The sequence below is a fragment of the Coffea arabica genome, unplaced genomic scaffold, assembly GCF_036785885.1.
Source record: "Coffea arabica cultivar ET-39 unplaced genomic scaffold, Coffea Arabica ET-39 HiFi ptg000078l, whole genome shotgun sequence".
In the NCBI taxonomy this organism is placed as follows: Eukaryota; Viridiplantae; Streptophyta; class Magnoliopsida; order Gentianales; family Rubiaceae; genus Coffea; species Coffea arabica.
Genome location: NW_027266222.1, coordinates 17,523 through 40,928, shown reverse-complemented (window position 1 = coordinate 40,928; position 23,406 = coordinate 17,523). Strand labels below are relative to the sequence as shown.

The 23,406-nt window shown below is 33.7% G+C and overlaps 1 protein-coding gene and 1 long non-coding RNA gene across 2 annotated transcripts; both read left to right on the top strand.

Annotated features, from left to right (window-relative positions):
* The first annotated feature begins 1,579 nt into the window (after nucleotides 1-1,579).
* LOC113708928 (chloroplast protein FOR GROWTH AND FERTILITY 2-like) lies at nucleotides 1,580-5,569 on the top strand. The gene is made up of 2 exons (XM_027231655.2): nucleotides 1,580-2,092; nucleotides 4,628-5,569. The coding sequence occupies exons 1-2, from the start codon at nucleotides 1,757-1,759 to the stop codon at nucleotides 5,465-5,467; spliced, it is 1,176 nt and encodes a 391-aa protein (XP_027087456.1). The 5' UTR covers nucleotides 1,580-1,756; the 3' UTR covers nucleotides 5,468-5,569.
* A 2,152-nt stretch (nucleotides 5,570-7,721) lies between these two features.
* LOC140032794 (uncharacterized) lies at nucleotides 7,722-10,487 on the top strand. Its single transcript, XR_011836679.1, has 3 exons — nucleotides 7,722-7,952; nucleotides 9,461-9,550; nucleotides 10,246-10,487. It is a non-coding gene; the product is annotated as an uncharacterized lncRNA (long non-coding RNA).
* Nucleotides 10,488-23,406: the final 12,919 nt, after the last annotated feature.

Here is a 23,406-nt window from a genome sequence, read left to right as displayed (position 1 = left end):
TAGTATACAGTAAGAATAAGAGTAGAATAAAAAAATTATCGTATCGAAAAAAAATATGAAAGATCAGGTAGGGGACGCTACTACCTCTTGTCCTAATACTAATATTCATTTGTCATTCGTTTTACAGAAACGATAAGTATAATTTTATTAATGTTAGGTAAACTGTATAATTGGTGAGCAAAGGCTCAGATTAACTATACAAGTGCACCTTGACATTGAGGGTGAAGCCACTCTTCATCAAAAGATAATCATAATGCATGACTACTAATATAATCAGAGGTCTAGCTTTAATTCCATCAGTGGACAAAACAGATGAGCATTCCGTAAACATGGAGCATAAATTTCGGATGTCCTCTGAGTGGAAAGCACAGTCTCATGTCTTTGAACTTGCTGGCCCTTAGCATCTTCAGTAGTTGCTGATGTGGAACACTAGCCTCGATCTTCTGCCATTGTTATTTTCTTGCCTTGCATGATGCTAGCTTAATGGCCACTGCTTGGTTCATGAGGTTGCTGCCTGCACTAACTCCCTCGAGAGCCCATTGAGCTAGCACTTGCTTGTTGCCACCTCCTGCTACTATTCCAATTCCCACGTCACAGCTTCCCGTCTCCTGTAAATATAAAAAGTGAAGCATTCTAATACTTAATGTACAAGTGTCTATTAATATAATTTACTCAAGTTTCATACTATCATTTTATTCAAGTAATGTGAACTTTTAACCTACTTTTCTTTTTATTATTATTTGTTGACCACTTAGTTAGTAACATATTTTTTTAGCTTTCACTTTGAATCAAATAGCGCTGAAAGATGAACCAAACTACTTGATATTCAAATCAAGTTTGATTTGATACAAACTTATTTGAACCTGATTTGCCGACCAGTCAATCTAAATTGGAATAGTATTTTATGTTTGATAACAATTAAAGTCGACAAAAAGTTTGTTCAAACTTGATTCGATAAATAAATAAGACAAATTTGAACAAAATTTCAAGTTTCTTAAAATAATCGAACAAGTTTGAACACTAGGGTGTCCGGCTTGATTGGGCTCGTCATAGAATCAAAGTTCAAGTGATGTATCCCTAATCTTCTATGAATTTGTTTGTTCAGGCTACTATCTAATTGAATTTCGTCAAAACAAAAACTCAGGGCAACTAAAGGTGCAAACGAATCTAATCAAGCCGAACACCCAAAGTGTTTAAGTTTGTTTGACTATTTTAATGAATTTAAAATTTTATTTAAATTTGACTTGTTTATTGTTTGATTATTTTAAAGAGTTTGAAATTTTATTCAAATTTAACTTGTTCGTCGAATAGAATTGAATGAATTCTTTATCAATTTTGAATGATATCGAACATAAAATGCTGTTCAAGTTTAAATTGACTAACTGGTAAAACAAACTCAAACGATTTCTAATCAAACTTTGAAAATCAAATAGTTTGATTCATTTTCTAGTTCTAAGGTAACTTGTTGGCCTATTCAATTTAATTTGCTCAAACAAAAAGAGTAAAAGAAAACTAACTTTACCGGAAAAAAGTTTTTTTTTTTCTTTTAAATGTTCACAGTTACAGTTAACAATCGAGACAGTAGCGTAGGTATTGGCCAACTTTATCTTCAACTGCTCCGTCTCTCCCTCTCCCTCTCCCTCTCCTGCTGCAATTCTTCTCTGTCCTCTAAAGTCTAAACCCTCTCTTCTCTGCTCTGCCACCCACCCTAGTTTTTCGTAAGGCAGAAGATTCGGGCGGCGGGGGCCTAATTACGATGGAGAAGCTTCTCTGTTATAACCCGATTCCATCTAAATTTCACCTTAAACGCATCACTTTCCTCCCCCAACCCCCCCGACTCAGCACCACCATTCCCGCCGCCCATTTCAACAGACTGACTTACTTCCTCCCCGACTCTTCCCGGGTCAACTCGTTTTCCTGCAACTACCAACACTCATCTTCTAATTCTTTCGCTATTTCTTCGAAATCTGCTGACACTGCCGACCATTGTACCCATAATCTGTCTTCTGCATCTGTTGATAGGCCAGATGGGTCGACGGAGAAAGTCAACTTTTTTAGAAAAGATGTCAAATCGCTACCACAGCAACAAAAGGTATTCGATTCTCCTGGGACTTGTTAATTTTTTTTTCTTTAAAAAATAGTGTCTTCCTTTTTTAATGATGCATTTGCTTGTTGTATTAATTAAGAAATTGAATACTTGCGTTATCAATCTGCTTCTTGCCTGCTTTAGTTTATCGGTTGTAACTCTGTTTTTGAGGGTCACAAGTTTCTAAATTGAGTTGATACTCCCAAAGGATTCAAACAGGAAATAGATTCCGCTTCTACCATTCAATCCTGCAAAATTGTGTATTTTTTTAATTACTACTATATGGGAAGGTGGCATTTTTCTTTATCAATGAAATCAAATGTATTACTAAGATAGTCACGGATTCTCTAGCAGGAGACTTAAAGAACTTAGGTAAGAGTTCTAAGACAATATTTTGTTGCCAGGATTGGAACTGCACTGGGAGACTGTTGACTTGTACATTAGTCTTTTGGGTTACCTTTTTTCAAAGTATTGCTCCTATAAGTTGATATGATTGATTATGTTTTTTGGCTGTTGGCTTTGTTGTGGTGGCGTGTTTATTGTTGGGGCTCTTAATGCGATTACCATTTGATAGAGCTTCTTCTCAGTGATGATTTCTGGAGATTGCTAGATATTTTGATAATCGCCCCCATATATTCTTCTATTTTTCCTTGCTCGAAAATTGCTTCTCATAATTAAAGGTTGGCAGATTATTATTTCTTCTCATGCTTTCTCTGTCGAGGTAGATTTGGTGATGTTATGTATAGACAGGGTTGCTTGAACCTTTTATCCGTTTAAAGCTCGCTCATGCATCAACTGGTAGGTTTCATGGCATGGAGTTATAGTTCTAAGTGATTTCTCCTTTTTTGGTGCAAAGGACGATCAAAGGCCCTCATAGAAAGGCACGAATATTATATTATCTTTTAAGTGATACTTATAGATTTCTCAACTGCTTCATTTCATAATATACTTTATACTGGTTCACTGGTAATAGAGGAAAATTCTGCATCAGAAAGCCTTGATTTGTTCAAGGTTATAACAAGATCAACTTCGATCTGTCAATTCCATGGGATCAGCGTATAACACATCTTTCCAAGTACTGGGGTGGTTGTGCTATAATTGGCTATATGAGTTATTTTCTTTGTGTATAAGATGTCATGCACCTGACTGCCCTGCATTGAAGGCTTTTCTATGGAAATTATTGTACACGAGATAATTAATGGCATTTTTGTCTATGTGATTTCAATAAAAAGGATATTCTAGCTCCATTTCTCTTAAATGTTTGGCTTGAGGGAATGGGAGGGAAAGGAGAAGAAAAGAATAGGTAAGATTTGGTCGTTTGTGTTTACATTGATTTTTGAGGGAAAGGAAAGGAAAGGATAGGAAGGCATTCAATTATTATTTTTAAGTTTGGTTTCCATTCAAAAGTGCACAGAATTGGAGTGAAAGTAGACCAATTATAGTTAGATTATCTTTACTGCCTAATTTACATACGACCTTATCCTTTCTTTTCCTTCCCTTCTCCAAATGCTTCCTAATTTACATAGACCAATGTTTTTCCTTCCATATCTGATGTAAACGACATGAACAGAAAGCACTTTGCTCTAATCTCCTTTTCTCTCTTTTCTGTTGGGGTGGTATCCTTTCCTTTCCCTTTTCTCAATTTACATGGTGCCTTAGTTCTGACCTTGTTAGGCTTGAAGTTGGGACATATTAGTGTGTAAAACTTCTTAGATTTTGGAACCAACTTAATGAAGATAAGTTGTCTAAATCAAGCCCTCACAGGATCAGAATGATAATGCTTCTTGCTTGAGCCTCTCTCTTGAAAACATTGTCATGTTAACTACTTAATGGGACGTACATGGTGTAACCATGATGACCTGATGGAGGACTAGAGCAGCCACATTCTGGCTTCCTCGTCAGAAGGTGAACTTGCCAGTGGTAATCGTGCCATGAAGAACAAGTAATTTATGGTTTCATTTACCTAAATCTGTGATAATATTGCACGGATTGATGCAGAGCTGAACATCATGGAGAGGAAGGGGGGTTGCAAGGTTGGGAGTAGGTATCGAACAGCTACAGCCTATTTTTCTCTTCTCTATATGTGCCCCAAGGAGTCATGATGCATTTTGCTGACTTCAAGTACTTATAACAAAGTCAGTGAAGTTGCAGCCAAAGAGAATAATATGTTTTGACTGGTTAGATATTAAATTACATAATTTTCAGCCTTGCTTATGTAATTACAACTAGAACATGGATACACTGTATGAAAATTTTCTTGCTCATTCCCGCACCTGCTGTTTAGCAACACTGGCTGTATTTTCCTTCATTTATGATGTGGCTAGTTGGAAAACCATCTTCAACTTACTGTAAATTTATTATCATCTAGAAATTCACGCAAATCCACGCCAGACAGAGGAGCTATTGGCATAATTTTAGGATGTGTTGTTGCTAGCTTACAATCAGCATGAACTCTTTTTAAGAAAAATAAAAATAAAAAATTGACTCTTAAAGTAGAGGCTTGATAAAGATGAACGTTAGTTTGACATATATTGATCTCAGGTCATTGCTGCTGGGACCGTGATGTTACTCTCTGCCATCTGTATGACAGTGATCCATCCAATGGTTGCATCACCTGCTTTTGCCAGCTTTCAGAGTGCAGCCAAGGCTGGAGGTCCAACTGCAGCTGCAGTTGGTAGGCAGCTCCTTAAAAATGAGCTGGTAAACAGCGCCTGGACTGGCTTCTTAGCTGGTTGCTTGCATACATTATCAGGTCCTGATCACCTTGCTGCTTTGGCTCCCCTTTCAATTGGGCGCACACGGATTGAAAGTGCTGCAGTCGGAGCTCTTTGGGGATGCGGCCATGATGCTGGACAGGTAATCTTTGGTTTAATGTTTTTACTTCTAAAGGATCGGCTCCACATTGAGATCATCCGGACTTGGGGCACGAGAGTGGTTGGGTTTACCCTAATGGTTATTGGTGCTATGGGGATCAGGGAAGCTTCAGAAGTACCTGCCCCATGCGTGGCCCTTGAAAATGGTGAGTGTGATGTTAGCATCTATGAAGGCCTTGAAAATCCAACGATTGGAAAGAAGAAGATTGGATTGGCGACTTTTGCTACAGGAATTGTCCATGGGCTGCAACCGGATGCATTGATGATGATCTTGCCCGCACTTGCTTTGCCTTCTAGGGTGGCAGGTGCTGCATTTTTGCTGATGTTCTTGGTCGGGACTGTTGTTGCTATGGGAAGTTACACGGTTGTTATTGGATCATGTAGTGAGGCATTAAAGGATCGTGTTCCTAGAATAACAGAGAAACTCACTTGGGCTTCATCTCTTGTAGCAATTGCTTTAGGGCTGGCAATTCTGATCAGCCAATTTTTTGGGTTTAGCCTCTATTAATTAATAGATGTCTGGTGTTTGATTAGTTGTCCTTGAAATTAGGAAAAAGATTTTGAGATGAATGGATGTGTTAATTGAAAGCAAGAATCCGTGATTGTAGCATACTATCTACTATTTTCTTTTTGTTCGTTAAAAAGCTTGCAAGAGTTTATGAAAATTGTTGTGATTAGCTGATCGCTTGAACAGGAGCAGTTACTGCATTAGGGGAGGCTCCAGAGTTAGCCGTACTATTTCCCAATGCATCCCGCCGAGTGTATGGCGTTCTCTTAGTAAAGTGCTTATGGTGCCAGATTACATCCAAAGGAAAGGAAAGGAAAGGAAAGGGAAGGGAAACAAAATTTCGTCGAAAAGAATCCACGTAAGCTTTAGTTGGTAAAATAAGGTTCCGTTTGGATTGCATTTTCCGTCATTTTTCATGGAAAAATTACTGTAGCGATTTGATGTATGTGAGGGAAAAAGGTAATAGGGAAATGTGATCACGGAAAACAACATAATTTTTCGACGAAAAATCGCAAAGGGTTAGAGGTGAATTGCTGTTGTCGTGAAAATGTAGTATATTCTACAGCAACGCGATGCGCATAAAGCTTGAGATTAATAAAGATATGCAAAGATTTTGAAACGATGATAAATCTTTTATTCTTAGCTAGACTGGTATATGTAAACATAAATCTCCACAGAGACATGGGTACAAAAGGGGAAAAAAAGGTTGTAAAAGAAGACAGAACTAGAAAATAAAAGAAAATGAAGCAGTGGGCAAAAAAAAAGTTCGGATTAAACAATTTGGCCCATTGCCTTAGAAAGTTCGGAGACGAGACACGTATGGTGACAACTGTTTAGAACAGTGTAACATTTTTTAAACAAGTTGTAACTACTTTTTAACTGTTTGTACACAATTATAACAGGAGCGATATTATGTTATTATTCATTAGGGGTATCAATCGGGTTCTTGAGTCGAGTTTCAACAAATCCAAGCTCGACTCACAAGTTATATATGAAGTTTTAGGTTCCAAGCTTTCAGATTTCGAATTCATATTAAAATAGCTCAAATTCAACTCACACTATTTTATAAGTTTCAGGCTTAAATCGGGTTTCTGTGAAATATTTTGAGTATATTTATTGAAATTATTTTCAAGAAAATTGGTTTTATGTTCTGAAAATAGATGTGTAAAAAATTCATTAGTAGTTAGTCATAACCATAATTAGTAGTTGCTAATTAAAATTAAGATTTACTAAATTAGTTGAAAAATAGAATATGAAAAAATACATATTGATTGGTAAAAACAAATCATATTAGTAGTGAGTAGTTATAAAAAAAATAGATAGATTTTTGTTTATGCCAAAAATTTTTTCATGATCAAAGGTGGTTTAGGAAGTATATAAAGTGATAGATTTTTATTTACCCCAAATTCCCTCCTCTCTCTATATATATAGTATAGATAATTATAAATTATAGATATTATTATATATGTGACACCCCAACTTTTAAGATGCTATTGTTTTACGGTTTCTTTAGTTCATTTTATTTTAAAACATTATTTTGTTTCAAGGAAGATACTAAAGTTATTTCTTTGGGTTTGATTTAAAACCTTATTTTGTTCCAAAAGACTAGAAACCCTAAATTTTAATCGAAAACCCTAATCTACTTGTGACTAATCGCTTTTCTCAAATATCTCATATTTTGATGGAAAACCCTAATTTTAATTACTGGAATTGTAAAATTCCTCACGTTTTTCTTAAAAAGGCCTTTTATTTGGAAATTGTTCAATTACTATGGCCATACAACCCAATCACTCCACAATAAGTGTAAATGAACCTAGGAAGTAGGGGTTCACTTTTCAATTCTAAGTTAAGAGTGAATTAGGGTTTTTGCGATTTTCGCCGGATGAATTTTCGGTACGGAACAAGGATCAAATTTGGTGATTAAAAGTGACTTTTAAGTGAGAAATAATATTTGATTAGGAGCAATGAGATAAGGTTAATGAATAGGAGGTAAAAACCCTAGTACGTGTGTTTTTAAGAGAAACGGCGCGAACCGGCGGGTCCCGCGCACTACCATTTGAACGCACCAATTGACTACCATTTTCTTACCATACAAGCTTGTTGACTCTTGAGCAAAATATCTTCCAATTGCCAGCTATTTTGACCGAAATTTGTGGCCTAAAAATGTAAGGGAAGAAAGAGAAAAATGCTTGGCTATGGTGGTGACACTTGTCACAACTCTATTGGGTCCTTGTTTGATATTTTCTTTCTTGCTTTCTTATCTTTCCTTGGACTGCATTTCTTCTTCATTTCTGCTTGTCTTGGCCGAGAGTGAGAGGGAGAAAAACCAAGAGAAAGAAACTCCAATCCATCTTGAGTTTGATCCATTTAAGTGAGCAACAAGAAAACTAAACCGATTGATTGTAAGTTTGGAAGCTTGGGAAGCTAGGGGAACCAGAAATTTTCCAAGGGGGTTGATTATCACTCATCCAAGCTTGTCTTTGAGGTATGAAATCTGATCATGGTCTTTGATCTTTTGAATCTTGTGTAAATTAGCTTAGCAACTCAAATTTGGTGGTGAATAATGGATGCTATCATGTTTTGGGGGTTTTTCCCTTTTGGTTATATGAACTAGGGTTTGATGATTTGCTGCCCAACTTGGTGTATGGTTAATATATGTTGTAATTAAGGTTATATAAGGGGTTTTGGTAGTGTTGGAAGTAAGAAATCAAGGAAGGTTGCATTGAAAATTGAAAATTCCAGAATCTGGAAAATTTTGCCCTCTTTTCTGTCCGGTTTTGTATCTCATACTTAGAGGCCGAATTGGCCTTTTCTTAAAACATGAAAGTTGTAGGTATTGATGTTTTTGAGGTGTCTGTAAAATTTCAGGTCATTTAGATTAGTGTAGAGTGAGATATGTTAATTTTACTGTGGCTGTTCTGGATTGATCAGGATGGCAGAACTGCGTTTGTATTTGGCTATTTTGACTGAAATTGCTTTGGATTTGGTTGTTGAGGCCTTCTAATGAAATGTAACCCTGTTTCTAAGCTTTCGGATGGCTTTAGAATTTCTGGATTTGGACTTGTGTAGGCTGAGTTATGATGTTTGTACTAGAATACGGTTTGTGAACCTGTTTTGCTATTCTGGTATAGTGTCTTGCATTTTTGACCTTGTTACCTTCAAAACTGGACAAAGTTTCCTTCTTCAACATTGTATCCCCTTAAGTCCTGAATATTCCTATAAAATTTCAGGTCAAACGGATTGGCATATCCTGAGTTATAGATGAAATACACAAGCCTGTTTTGAACAGCAGATTCTGTGTGTTTTTAGTTTTGCTTCTGCCCGTGCCCTTTTTCGGTTTTGATACTGTATGATCTGGGTGTTGACTCCTTCATAAGAAATGTAGATCTTGGTTTTAGCTTCGAAATGGTATAAATTGTGTCAGAATCCGAGTTCCGTAGCTCCCGTTATGACCAAAACAAGATCGATCGTCAGAACTGCCTTTGAATCTGGACAGTTCTGACGGGTATTTTGACACCCGAATTTTGTTCTGTTCTGAATGGATTCAGGACTTGATCAAAACATCAAAGTTTTAGCCTTATGTCTCAGCTTTCTAATGCCTTTAGAATTTCCTGATTTGGACTTGTGAACTGAGAGTTATGGTCCCGTAAACAGACCCTGTCTGCCATTCAAAATGTAAACTTCTGGTACCGTTTTCCATGATTTTGACCTGTTTTGATTCGGATCTAGCTTAAGGTGTCTTCATGGGAATTGTAGACCTTCCTCATAGCTTCGAAACGGTGTCTCGTTCACCTTGATCCAATATTCCTAGCCTAACTTTTGATCAAAACGGTTTGAGATGGCTGATTTGGCCGTTTCCGTTTGCCGTTCCGCATGAGCGCGTGCGCCCTTTTTGCCGTTTCCGCAATTACGTGTGCCAATTTTGTCGTTTTGCTTGTTTTGGATCTGTTAGTAGTCGTTTGTGATATTATGTGATAAAATCTTCTATTTCAGACCGTGGTGAGCTAGGCGGAGCCGGTGGGGCCCACTACTAGCGAACACGCGCGAAGCGATTTTGCTCTTGTACTGCTTTTGGTATTTTGTGTAAGTATTCAGGCCGCTTTTGTGTGTTAGTTGCTTATGCGTTTCGATATGTATGAAAAGGGTATCTAGGCGAGAGTGTACTTTATCGCACTCGACCTAAACCCTAGTTTGTGCTCATATTTATACATGACATATGTATATGAATCATTTTGGAACTAAACCCCTCGAGCTTGTGGCTCGGGGTGACTTTTGAATAAATTTTGTGAAGTTTGTGAGTTTGAGGTTGAACTCATGACCTAGATGGACTATTCGGGCCGGTTAGGGCTTGGTCGAAGTCAGTCCAACTTAGTCTGAGGTCACCAAGTTTGTAGGTTCATGTTATGAACCAATTTTGTGAATCCGGTTCACCGAGAAGGTGACCAAGTTTGTGACCCGAGCTTGTGACTCAAGCTCAAGTTTGTGATTTTGTTCGCCCGGGCAAGTTTGTGAGGTGACTGGCCAGTGAGGGTGATAAGGTGTCGGTGGGTGTATAAGTGAAGTTCTACGGACCTTATTTTTGGTCGACGGAGTGTCGACAGGAGATCACGCATGGCACATGACTTGGCTTTGGAGCCATCTGTATCCTTATTATGTGATGTTACTTTTCTGCTTTTGCTTTACTCTTACTGTGTAACTGTTGTAACGTGAAATTTACGCTTTCGCCCCTGTTTACTTACTAAGCATATAGCTTACCCCTTTCCTTTTGTTTTCCTTAGCAGGGGCCGATGCGGGGACTTTGGCACGTACACTAGTCTAGTTAGGTTTGATTGTAATAGTTGGACATATAGTATGTTTGTTTCTTTGTTTTGGTGGTTTGTATAAGTACCCTTCTTAGGGTCTATCTTCTGCTGGTTGTGGTAATAGTATATTAGAGTGGGTTGACTCGATACTCTTGAAGCTGTAAATAGAACTTTTGGTGGTTGTATATATTGTATAAAGTGCTCTTTCGATTTATCTAGTTTTATTGCTTTAAATTTTGAGTTCTGGCGCGAGCTAGACAGGCGGCCCGCCGATACTCTTGGGTTCGCCCTTGGGAGAAGTGGGGTCGTCACAATATATGTATATATATATTTCACATATATAATTATACTCAAATATGGGTCGAGTTTTAATTGAGTTTGAGTTTAGTAGGGGTCAAGTTCGGCTCATATTTAGCCTTAAACTCTGTTTGGCCAACTTAAAGCTTAGGTTCAGTGTGAACTTTTTTTGAGCCGAACAGGCTGATTTTAGATTGATCTTGCCCTATTGATTGCAATGTTTTAAAACCCGAACCGTCAATTGAACCGGTGAAGTGAAAGGGTCAAGGTTCAACTGATCGGACCGGTTCGACGCCGGTTTAATGAATTTTAAAAAAATAATTTATATAAATATATATATATACACAAAATAAGACATGCAATGGACTAATTTAAAACTTTGTATGATGAAAAGTTTACTATTTTTGTATAACTTGGATTTTTAAAAATAATTTTTTTATATTATAAGTTGAAACAAATAAATTTCATCTCAATTTCAATTATATATACCAAAAAAATCTTAAATCCAACCCAAAAATATCACAATATTTTGAAATTATACAAAATTCACGTCTATGAGAATTTAAACATTGTGAATTTAAATTTTAATTTACGTTTTTGAGATTTAGAGATTGCAATTTAAAAAAGAAAGTTTGGAGTTTGAAAGAAGTCAAGAGAATAGAAAATAGAAAATAGAAATGCAAACTTGATAAGAAACAAAAAATGAGATAAAAGTGAGTGGTTGTGGCATTAAATAATTTGGGTTAAAGAAAAATAATTCTTTTTTAACTTTTTCAATTTAATGGACAAAAACAAAATTAAAAGATGGAAAAAATCAATAAATTAAAATTAAAGAGGTTTGATTAAAAAGGGAGTGACAAAAAAAAGAGGAGAGAGAGAGAGATAGTTGAAAATTAAAAAGAAAGAATCATGAAAGAATGAGATTTTATAAAAAAAAAAATTAAAAAAAAAATATGAGTGTTTGTTTTATATAAATAAATTATAAAAAAAATTAATAAGATGTGATGGTGCAATGGTTACTACATTGATCTTCTATTACAAAAGTCTTGAATTCGAATCTTTATAGTTGCATTTTGCAAAACTCAAAAAAAAAAAAAAAGAAACTTGAAAATCGAAAACCACCGGTTCAGCGATTTTTTACGGGTTGACCGGTTTTGATCGATTTTCTGACAAAGTCAAGTCTAACATAAAACGGGACCTGTGCCATGGCAGGTTCGCGGTTCAACCGATTGAACCGACAACTGCAAATCGGCCAATCCGGTCCGATTTTCAAAACACTGATTGATAGTCCTACCATTCATGTGAGTTTCATGCATAATAATTAAGTGTTTATTATGAAATTTTATAATTAATTTATATAGAATTACGAGATGTTCAAAAAGTATTACTCCCTCTATCTCATTATTATTGTCATATTTTTACTTTATTGATGTCCCAAAATAAGTCGCCGTTTCAAATTTAACAAATGTTTCCAATTTTAGACGGAAGGAGCACGTTCTTTCGCACAGTTGTCACGACATATCATGCCCCATGTCCACAAAGCCCAGTCTCTGACAATTGCCCGTTTAATTTATTTAATTAGTGCGGGCAGGAAGTGGATTTGGTGGGGCCGCTGGCTTAATAGGAAAAGTGATTTCAATTGGAATCTGAACCTCAACTGGAATCATCATAATCTACCAAGTCCACACTCCACTGCGACTACGTCGAGAGTCGTGAGTCGTCAGCTACCCATGGGCCCATGACCATCATATCCCGCGTCTGGTCTACAATGCCACAATCTCAGCCACTGCGACTGCGTCGAGAGTCGTCGGCCACCCCTGGGCCCATGACCATCATATCCCGTGTTTGGTCTCCAGGGCCACAATCTCAGCCTTAACAGCAGTAACCTATCGTTAGGTTGGCTTAATGAACAAAGAACGGGGCATTTCCTCGCAAATATGAAGGTTGTCTTGGTGGATAATGCAGGCGATTTATAAGAATTTTTATAAGCGATTTATGATTGATTTTAGATGCTTGCTTTTGCACGACACAACTGACTAGAGATATGTTTTAACCGTAGCGATGAATACAGTCAAATCAATCCAAACTTTGTTCACCCAAAAATGGGATTCTCGCCATTTTCTGTCTTACAATAATGTACACACAACAGCAACTACCCATGGCACAACTGTACGATACGATGACCCTAGTTGGATGATTGTAGGCTTCAGTACCTTGGGTTACAAATCCATTTATCAAAATTGATACATTTTCTCTGCTAACCTATTTTTTTTTATAGTAATAATAACCTATTATGTACGATGACGATTGTAGGCTTCAGTACCTTGGGTAACAAATCCATTTATCAAAATTGAAAACAAATTTCCCCGTTGAACTAAATTTTTTTTGTCGCAACGATAACTTATCCCATCGAGGAAACCTAACCGACGGGATAGGTCATCGGAAGAAGCCACTGTAAGTGGCAAATCGGGAATAGTAACTGCTGGGTGAAAGATTTGAACCCTTGACTTTGCAACGATAACATATCTTGAAAACCTAACCGATGGGATAGGTCATCAGAGAAAGCCATTGAAAGTGGCAACTGGCAAGTCAGAAATAGTAGCTGTTGGGCGATAAGATTTAAACTCTTGACTTTCCACCCATAATCAAGAATGAGAGACTAAATGATTGTTGGCCACTAAACTAATCAATATACATATATTTTACTCACCAAGTTAATCGAGTTACTGCTTAGTACTATTTAGCACTTGATATGCGCGGTCATCTTTTTTGTGACCGAAATATTGGAAAAAAGAATGATAGTAAGGTATTGCATGCAGGGTTAAATGCGGAAAACTCTCATCAACTTTTTATAGCAGTTGCACAATACACCCTAAGATATGTTTCTAGGCACTTTGCATCGTAAGAAAACTATCATTCGTAGATTTCACTATCAAATAAAGCACGAGTCTTATAAGCTTTGTCCTTTGAAATTTCCTAACAGAATTGCTCTGCTGTCAAACGAATATAAATGGCTATTTCCACCTGACAAAATATTATTCGGAATAATTTTGTTATCCAAAAAGAAAACAAAAAGTACAAAAATTTTATCTTTTCAAATGAATAAAAAAATTTGAAAAAGTGTCGTTAACCAATAATATACTGCTACTAATATTTTCTTTTTATTTTAATCTTATTGTTTGTCACTTTACTATTAATGATTAGATTTATTATGAGCTCATTTGTTTTAGATATATCTAAATAATTTGAATACTATACAAATTATGCTTTGCACATACTAACATATATTTGCAATTATTATTACTACTAATAATTGAACATAAAAAAATGAAAAGAGAATAAGTTGAAGTTCATTAAAATTAATATACAAATAATAACAGTAAAAAATTAAAATAACTAGTCATGCAAGATAGAAAAGAATAAGAAAAATGTAAAATGGAACAAGGTAAAGAGTAAAGAAAAAAGTACCAAAAATAATTGATAGATAAATAATATTCCAAATAATAGTTTTTTCACATATATCACATTTCGAAAATTATTTAGATACTTCATGGACCATCACATCCCACTCCACGCAACATAATGGCCAACCGGACATGAAAAGTGTTTTTGTCCGTTTAATTATCATTTGAGGATACAATTATCATTTCAATGATAAAATAAACAGTGTGTAAAAATTCGTTAGTTTTCAGTAGAGTTTGGGTGTAAAGTGCCTATAAATATACTTTGGGGTGTATTGTACAACTGTTATAAAAGTTCATAGAGGTTTTCTACATTTAACCTTACATATACAAGAATTTTTTTTAAAGTGACAGAAGGGTGGGATTTAAAAAGCAGCCTAGGAAAAGGGAGATTGGAAGACAAAACTAGAATAGGAGCACAGTGAAATTAAAGAACTCATTTTTTTTCCTTTTGTATTTAATAATTTATAATTTCGTGTGTATATAAAGTGATTACAAAGTTTAAATATGATACACAATGTTGTAAACATATATACCTTTATCCAAAACTTTTTATTGACAATAAATCTCGTATAGTTCTGTAGAATAAATTTCAAATATTTTTGCAATAGTTTCAATGTTTTTCTAAATTTTACTTTTTTAAGTTTTCTATTGTTAGTTTTTTTTTTTTCTTCCGAAAAGCATTACTCACAACGTCATTAGCCTTACTCTCTTCTTGGAATCTATTATAATAACCTTAAAATGTTTGACCTTGAAGAACAAAAAGAAAATACTTACTTGAGAAATCAATAAATCTAGCATCAACAAAATTTTTCCTAAGGAAATTTTATTGACAAATCTTTTGGATATGTGGTCATGTGGTTTTGATTGTATTGAAGAGACATGAACATGTTTGTTTTCACTTAGATTAATATTTGCTCCATGGTAATTAAAGATGTATTTTTTTCAAGGTAAAACACCTAATGAGCTTAGATAACTTGCCTTTAGACTACTAAAAAAATTCAGTTTAAATATAACATATGCAATTTTTACCCTTGGAGCATTTCCAACGGGAGTATAAGGGGGGGCCATGCCTGACAAAATATGGGTTGGTTACACGGCCACCTATTGTGCCCGTGTAATACCCATTACACGCATCATTCTGATGCATGTAATGGGTCATGGGTGAGCCATCCATTACAAAATTTAGCAGTCTAACAAATTATCAATTTAACAGTGTAATATTATGTTATGGGGTTCAATTAATTACATAAAGAATTATTAATTAAATATGAATTATTATGATATCTTTGCATTTAAGGTATCACATATTTGTTTAATGTTCTGCATAATTATTTTTCAAAAAATAACAATATGTTATTTTTGAGAGATCGAAAAAGATATATTGTTCAAACTTAGAAATTAATAATATTATTTTTAGAAAATAAAAAATTCAAAAGGTAAAAAATTTAATGAAAGTTAATACTTTATTTTTTAAAAATAACAAAATTATTTTAAAAATTACTTTATTTATTTATAGGAAATGAGTTATGCATTATTAAAATAAATATTTGATTTAATTGTGGACTCATGTTATTATACATAGTGGAGTGTAATCTATTGTAAGTGGAAGTGTAATAAAAGAGGAGAAAATGAAATACTGACGTGGCATGTGAATTACACTCTAAAGAGTGTAAACCATTGTGGATGCCCTTACTAGAAGTATTTAATTACATTAAAAATAGTGTATATTTTTTTTTAGCAAATATAGTGTATATTATGACTTATGTCTAGTTATGACTATTGCTAGCACATTATAAAATTTAAGTAATTAAACACCGAGATGATGATAAATAAATACCTGCGGTTATGGGTGGACACGAGTTGAGTACCCTCCATCCATCATTTGGCTGACTCGACTCGCACCTTGCGAGTTAGCCATTTTCTGACTCTTATCTGCCTTGCATATGAGCGGGTACTCGGTTATATGGTACCCGTTGAGATAGGATTGGGTCAATGGGTATCCGTCACATCCTATTTATCATTTAATTTTTAAAAATAAATAGGATCGGGTCAATAAATACCCGTCCCATCCTATTTATCATTTAAAAATAACAAAATTATTTTTTAAAATTACTTTATTTATTTATGGGATATGAGTTATGCATTATTAAAATAAATATTTGATTTAATTGTGGACTCATGTTATTATATCCAGTGGAGTGTAATCTATTGTGAGTGGAAGTGTAATAAAAGAGGAGAAAATGAAATACTGACATTAGGGGTGTGCATCGAAATCGAATGCGGTAATTCGGAAGTTTGAAATCGGAAATTTTCGAAATTTTGGCTTCAGTTTTCCCGACCGAATTCAATTTCGAAATGGCTAATTCCGATTTCGAATTCGATACCAAATTGAATTCGGAATTCGGTGAATTCCAAATTCACCAAATTCCTTTTTTTTTTTTTTTTTCTTATGAAGCTTCATCAGATTCATAAGATGAAGCTTGAAGCCTTTCCCAGATAGATAAAGTTCAAGCAAAGGCAAATCACAGTTTATTTAAATAATCCCCTATGAATCTTTCACCAGCAAAAGAAGCTCCAAATTAAAGAAATTGGGAGGACTAAGGAGGAAGGAAATCAATCCCTTCCGAAGGCTCCAACAGCTGCCAGCAGCAGTACCTTTCTATCGCCAGAGCCAGCGTCTTCTTGGCGGATAAAATGCCTTTCTGGCTTCTCCAGCCGCGGCTCACCACCAGTCACTCCACAATTCCAACCGAAAAAAAAAGCATTCAAACCCAATAAAGAACATGCTGCTAATGTTCAATTAGACTAGTAACTATAAAATTTATAAAAACAAAAAGGGGAGAGAAGTTCCCTCAGTCACCGCCGGCCTTCTGGTAAACATAGGTGAGGCCACACTTGCCGCATCTTCTTGATCTAATGATCTTAGTGTAGATCTTCTTCTTGCGCTTCTTGGCGCCACCCCGAAGGCGGAGGATGAGGTGGAGGGTGGACTCCTTCTGGATGTTGTAGTCCGCTAGTGTACGGGCATTCTCAAGCTGCTTGGCTGCGGCGGCAAAGATGAGGCGCTGCTTATTTCGAAGTTGAGCTCCTTCTCGGCTTCTCGAGTCTCGGAGGCAGTGGAGGCGGAGCTACGGAGGAAGGGTTTTGGACAGAGACAAATTGCGGAATGAGGAATGAGGAAGAGGCGGAAGATTAGATTTTGCAATTTGCAATTTTGCTTTTTTGGAGTTGTTTTGCAATTTAACTGATTATCTTAATAATATAAATTATATATTATATATATAATATATTGTTAAAATATTATATTATATATATAAATATTATAAATCGAATTCGAAATTATGTTTTCCTATTTCGAATTCTCAATTCGAATTCGGAATCACCGATTTTAAAATTTATGTTTTCGAATTCGACCCGATTTCGACCAATTCGAAATCGAAATTATCGAATTCACTTCCGAATTACCGAAATTCCGAATTCGAAATTTCGAATTCAATTCAAAATCGAAATTTTTCGACTTTGCACACCCCTAATTGACGTGGCATGTGGATTACACTCTAAAGAGTGTAAACCATTGTGGATGCCCTTACTAGAAGTATTTAATTACATTAAAAATAGTGTATATTTTTTTTAGCAAATACAGTGTATATTATGACTTATGTCTAGTTATGACTATTGCTAGCACGTTATAAAATTTAAGTAATTAAACACTGAGATGATGATAAATAAATACCTGCGGTTATGGGTGGACACGAGTTGAGTACCCTCCATCCATCATTTGGCTGACTCGACTCGCACCTTGCGAGTTAGCCATTTTCTGACTCTTATCTGCCTTGCATATGAGCGGGTACTCGGTTATATGGTACCCGTTGAGATAGGATTGGGTCAATGGGTATCCGTCACATCCTATTTATCATTTAATTTTTAAAAATAAATAGGATCGGGTCAATAAATACCCGTCCCATCCTATTTATCATTTAAAAATAACAAAATTATTTTTTAAAATTACTTTATTTATTTATGGGATATGAGTTATGCATTATTAAAATAAATATTTGATTTAATTGTGGACTCATGTTATTATATCCAGTGGAGTGTAATCTATTGTGAGTGGAAGTGTAATAAAAGAGGAGAAAATGAAATACTGACATTAGGGGTGTGCATCGAAATCGAATGCGGTAATTCGGAAGTTTGAAATCGGAAATTTTCGAAATTTTGGCTTCAGTTTTCCCGACCGAATTCAATTTCGAAATGGCTAATTCCGATTTCGAATTCGATACCAAATTGAATTCGGAATTCGGTGAATTCCAAATTCACCAAATTCCTTTTTTTTTTTTTTTTTCTTATGAAGCTTCATCAGATTCATAAGATGAAGCTTGAAGCCTTTCCCAGATAGATAAAGTTCAAGCAAAGGCAAATCACAGTTTATTTAAATAATCCCCTATGAATCTTTCACCAGCAAAAGAAGCTCCAAATTAAAGAAATTGGGAGGACTAAGGAGGAAGGAAATCAATCCCTTCCGAAGGCTCCAACAGCTGCCAGCAGCAGTACCTTTCTATCGCCAGAGCCAGCGTCTTCTTGGCGGATAAAATGCCTTTCTGGCTTCTCCAGCCGCGGCTCACCACCAGTCACTCCACAATTCCAACCGAAAAAAAAAGCATTCAAACCCAATAAAGAACATGCTGCTAATGTTCAATTAGACTAGTAACTATAAAATTTATAAAAACAAAAAGGGGAGAGAAGTTCCCTCAGTCACCGCCGGCCTTCTGGTAAACATAGGTGAGGCCACACTTGCCGCATCTTCTTGATCTAATGATCTTAGTGTAGATCTTCTTCTTGCGCTTCTTGGCGCCACCCCGAAGGCGGAGGATGAGGTGGAGGGTGGACTCCTTCTGGATGTTGTAGTCCGCTAGTGTACGGGCATTCTCAAGCTGCTTGGCTGCGGCGGCAAAGATGAGGCGCTGCTTATTTCGAAGTTGAGCTCCTTCTCGGCTTCTCGAGTCTCGGAGGCAGTGGAGGCGGAGCTACGGAGGAAGGGTTTTGGACAGAGACAAATTGCGGAATGAGGAATGAGGAAGAGGCGGAAGATTAGATTTTGCAATTTGCAATTTTGCTTTTTTGGAGTTGTTTTGCAATTTAACTGATTATCTTAATAATATAAATTATATATTATATATATAATATATTGTTAAAATATTATATTATATATATAAATATTATAAATCGAATTCGAAATTATGTTTTCCTATTTCGAATTCTCAATTCGAATTCGGAATCACCGATTTTAAAATTTATGTTTTCGAATTCGACCCGATTTCGACCAATTCGAAATCGAAATTATCGAATTCACTTCCGAATTACCGAAATTCCGAATTCGAAATTTCGAATTCAATTCAAAATCGAAATTTTTCGACTTTGCACACCCCTAATTGACGTGGCATGTGGATTACACTCTAAAGAGTGTAAACCATTGTGGATGCCCTTACTAGAAGTATTTAATTACATTAAAAATAGTGTATATTTTTTTTAGCAAATACAGTGTATATTATGACTTATGTCTAGTTATGACTATTGCTAGCACGTTATAAAATTTAAGTAATTAAACACTGAGATGATGATAAATAAATACCTGCGGTTATGGGTGGACACGAGTTGAGTACCCTCCATCCATCATTTGGCTGACTCGACCCGTACCTTGCGAGTTAGCCATTTTCTGACTCTTATCTGCCTTGCATATGAGCAGGTACTTGGTTATATGGTACCCGTTGAGATAGGATCGGGTCAATGGGTACCCGTCCCATCCTATTTATCATTTCATTTTAAAAAAAAATAATTTATACTAATTTAATTTTATATTTTATATATTCATCTAAGCTTTAATAAATATTTATTTTAAAAAAGTCTCCCACCAAAAAACAAGCATGCGAAAAAAATAGAAGATAAAAGAAAAAAATTAAAAGAATTCAAAATCAAATAAAGTTTGAAATAAATAGTACATTTTTTAAAATATATGTTCCACATTAATTAAACTTTTTTCTATAAAACATAAGATCATGATCTCCACAAATGAATCTTGTAAATAAACAATAGTCTCTCATATTTTTAATATAATTTGTTCAATGAAATTACTTATTTAGCTCTAAATTATTATTTTATAGTATGTGTATAAATATATATATATATATATGTGGAGTGGGCCGAGTAACCACGGGTTTTAATTATGTGATCCTAATCCGCTCTGCATTTTAGCAGGTACCCTACCCTCTTTTGACCCGATTAAATAATACAAATCGGGTATTCTAATTTTTGGATAGGACCGGATCAGATATGACGAATTTTCGGGTTAGGAATAATTTTGTCCACCTCTACCTATGGTAATGTCTTTACATTCAATTTTTTTTTGGATGGAGAATTTTTGTACATGCATCAAAGTTAAGGGTGGTAAAATGTAATTATTTCCAAAGCTTAGTAGGACAAACTATATTGTTAATTTGTGATTAACCAAAAAATGCATTTTTCTCCCCAAAACAAAAAATGAAAAAAGCATTAATGAGTGCATTGGGATAAGGGATTATTTTGGATAGTGTCTATTTGTATCATTTTTATGGTTCAAACACAGAAAGCTTGCGTTTTGGAATTGTAACTGAGGACCCCGGCAATGTAGAAAAGCTGGAAAAAGACGAAATTGGCTCACAACAACCACCACACCACATACCCTTTTTTAAAAGTGGCTAATGCGTACTAAAATTACCTTTTTTTTTTCAGGCATGATAGATTATAATTTATATCTATTCCTACTCCATAGGAGAAGGAAGGGGGTGACCTAAAGGAGCTAAGGGAGCAAGAAACTGCCTACTCTATAGGAGGGGGGGGGAACCAAAGGGGCTATACTAGGGTGATCCAAAGGGGCTATACTAGGGGGAAGGGGGTGATCCAAAGGAATCAAGGGAAAAATTCAAGAACGGAACCATCATTAGTTTTTTTTTTTTGGACAAACAAAAGCACTTGACCCCACTTCAGGCCCCAACCTATATTCGAATTGTTGGATTATTCTCTATTTTTATGATAAGCCTCGAACACACTGGATCTCGGGTATGCTAACCCTTAGTGAGATCAGCTAGGTTGCCCTGGACCAGCTCAGCTCGAACACTGGTCCCATTGGTTCGCTGGCAAAATTTTTCAGGAATTCTAGGGGTGTGTTTGGATCCCTTGTTTTTGGGGCTGTTTTTGAAAAACTGTTTTTCACATTCCAAATGCTACAGTAAATGTGTATTTCCAAAACAACTCCAAAAACACCATATCCAAATATTATATCAAAAACAACTACATATGTATATTTCAATTTGTATATTTCAATTATGTATATTATATATATTATATTATATTAATATAAATTGAAATATACAGATTGAAAATTATATATATATTATATATTATATAAATATATTATATAAATTAATATTATACATAATATTGTATATTATACATAATATAATATAATATATATAATATGTAATATTGTATACATAAATGTGTAAATATTTATACATAATATATTATGTACATTATATTATAATATATACATTATTAATGTATAATATTATTATGTACATTATTGTGTATAATAATGGTATGTATAATATATAATATACATAATATGTAATAATGTAATAATGTATATTATGTATGATATATTATATTATGTATATTATATTATATATATACAATACTATGTATATTATACAAATTAAAAATTATATATTATATATTTATATATTATATATTATATAAATATTTATATAATGAAATATACAATAAATATTACAAATTGAAATACTATATAAACACCATATTTATAATATTATAATATTTATAATTAATATTAATGTATATTATATATATTAAATATTTATATATTTATTTATACATATTATAAATATTTTTATATATTTATATGAATATTGTATATTATATATATTATACATTTATATAAATGTGCATTTATACATAATATATATTAATGTATATTTATAATATACATTTATATTATGTATTATATATAATATAATACATTTATAACTTTATATTAATATACATAATATTAATTTTATATTTATACATAATATTAATACATTTGTACATTTATTTTAATTATATTAATACATTTATACTTAATATTAATATCTATTAATAAAATTATAATTTATACATTTATATAATATTCATTTGTAATTTATACATTTATAATAATATAGACTTATACGTTTATAAATATATTTATATTATGTATTATATATAATATAATACATTTATATATTTTTTATATAAATACATAAATATATTTATTTATAAATATTTATAAATGTATTATAAATGCATAAATGTATATTTATATAAAAATTATAAATTATAATTAATACATATATATAATATTCATTTATAATTTATACATTTACAATAATATACACTTATACATTTATAAATATATTTATATTATGTATTATATATAATATAATACATTTATAATACATTTATAATACATTTACATATTTTTATATAAATATATTTATTTATAAATATTTAGAAATGTATTATAAATGCATAAATGTATATTTATATAAAAATATAAAAATTATAAATTGTAATTTATACATTTATATAATATTCATTTATAATTTATACATTTATAATAATATACACTTATATATTTATAAATATATTTATATTATGTATTATATATAATATAATACATTTATAATACATTTATATATTTTTTAGCGAATATATAAATATATTTATTTATAAATATTTATAAATGTATTATAAATGCATAAATGTATATAAAAATAAAAAAATTATAAATTATAAATTATAAAAATACCCAAAAATATGTTTTAAAAATACTTCTAAAAATAATCCAAAAAAATCTACAGTAAAAGTTTTTCATATAGTTTTTGAAAAACAACTCCAAAAACAACTAATCCAAACGGACTTATATTTCATAAACAAAATGCTACAGTGCTGTTTTTTAAAAACAATCCTAAAAACAGCTAATCCAAACGGAGCCTAGACTTTTAGAATGTTGATCAAGAAATTTGATATCTTTTCTTCCTATGTCCAAAGAGAGATTTTTATCTCTTTTTATGGCCAACTACTCAAGTAATAGGTTTGTTGTACTAAAACTACTTTCTCAAGCAAGTTAAAAAGTGGCGGTACACTAGTGGGATCATCAGTTTCCAAAGTCCGACTCGAGCATTGCCACGCCTGGACCATCCCGTTTCTGTCGCCTCCTGCATCCCTTGCTCCGCTGCATTCTATGCAAACCGTGCTACTCAACCGTACGAGGACTAGGAAGGACGACGAAGACCCCAGCTCT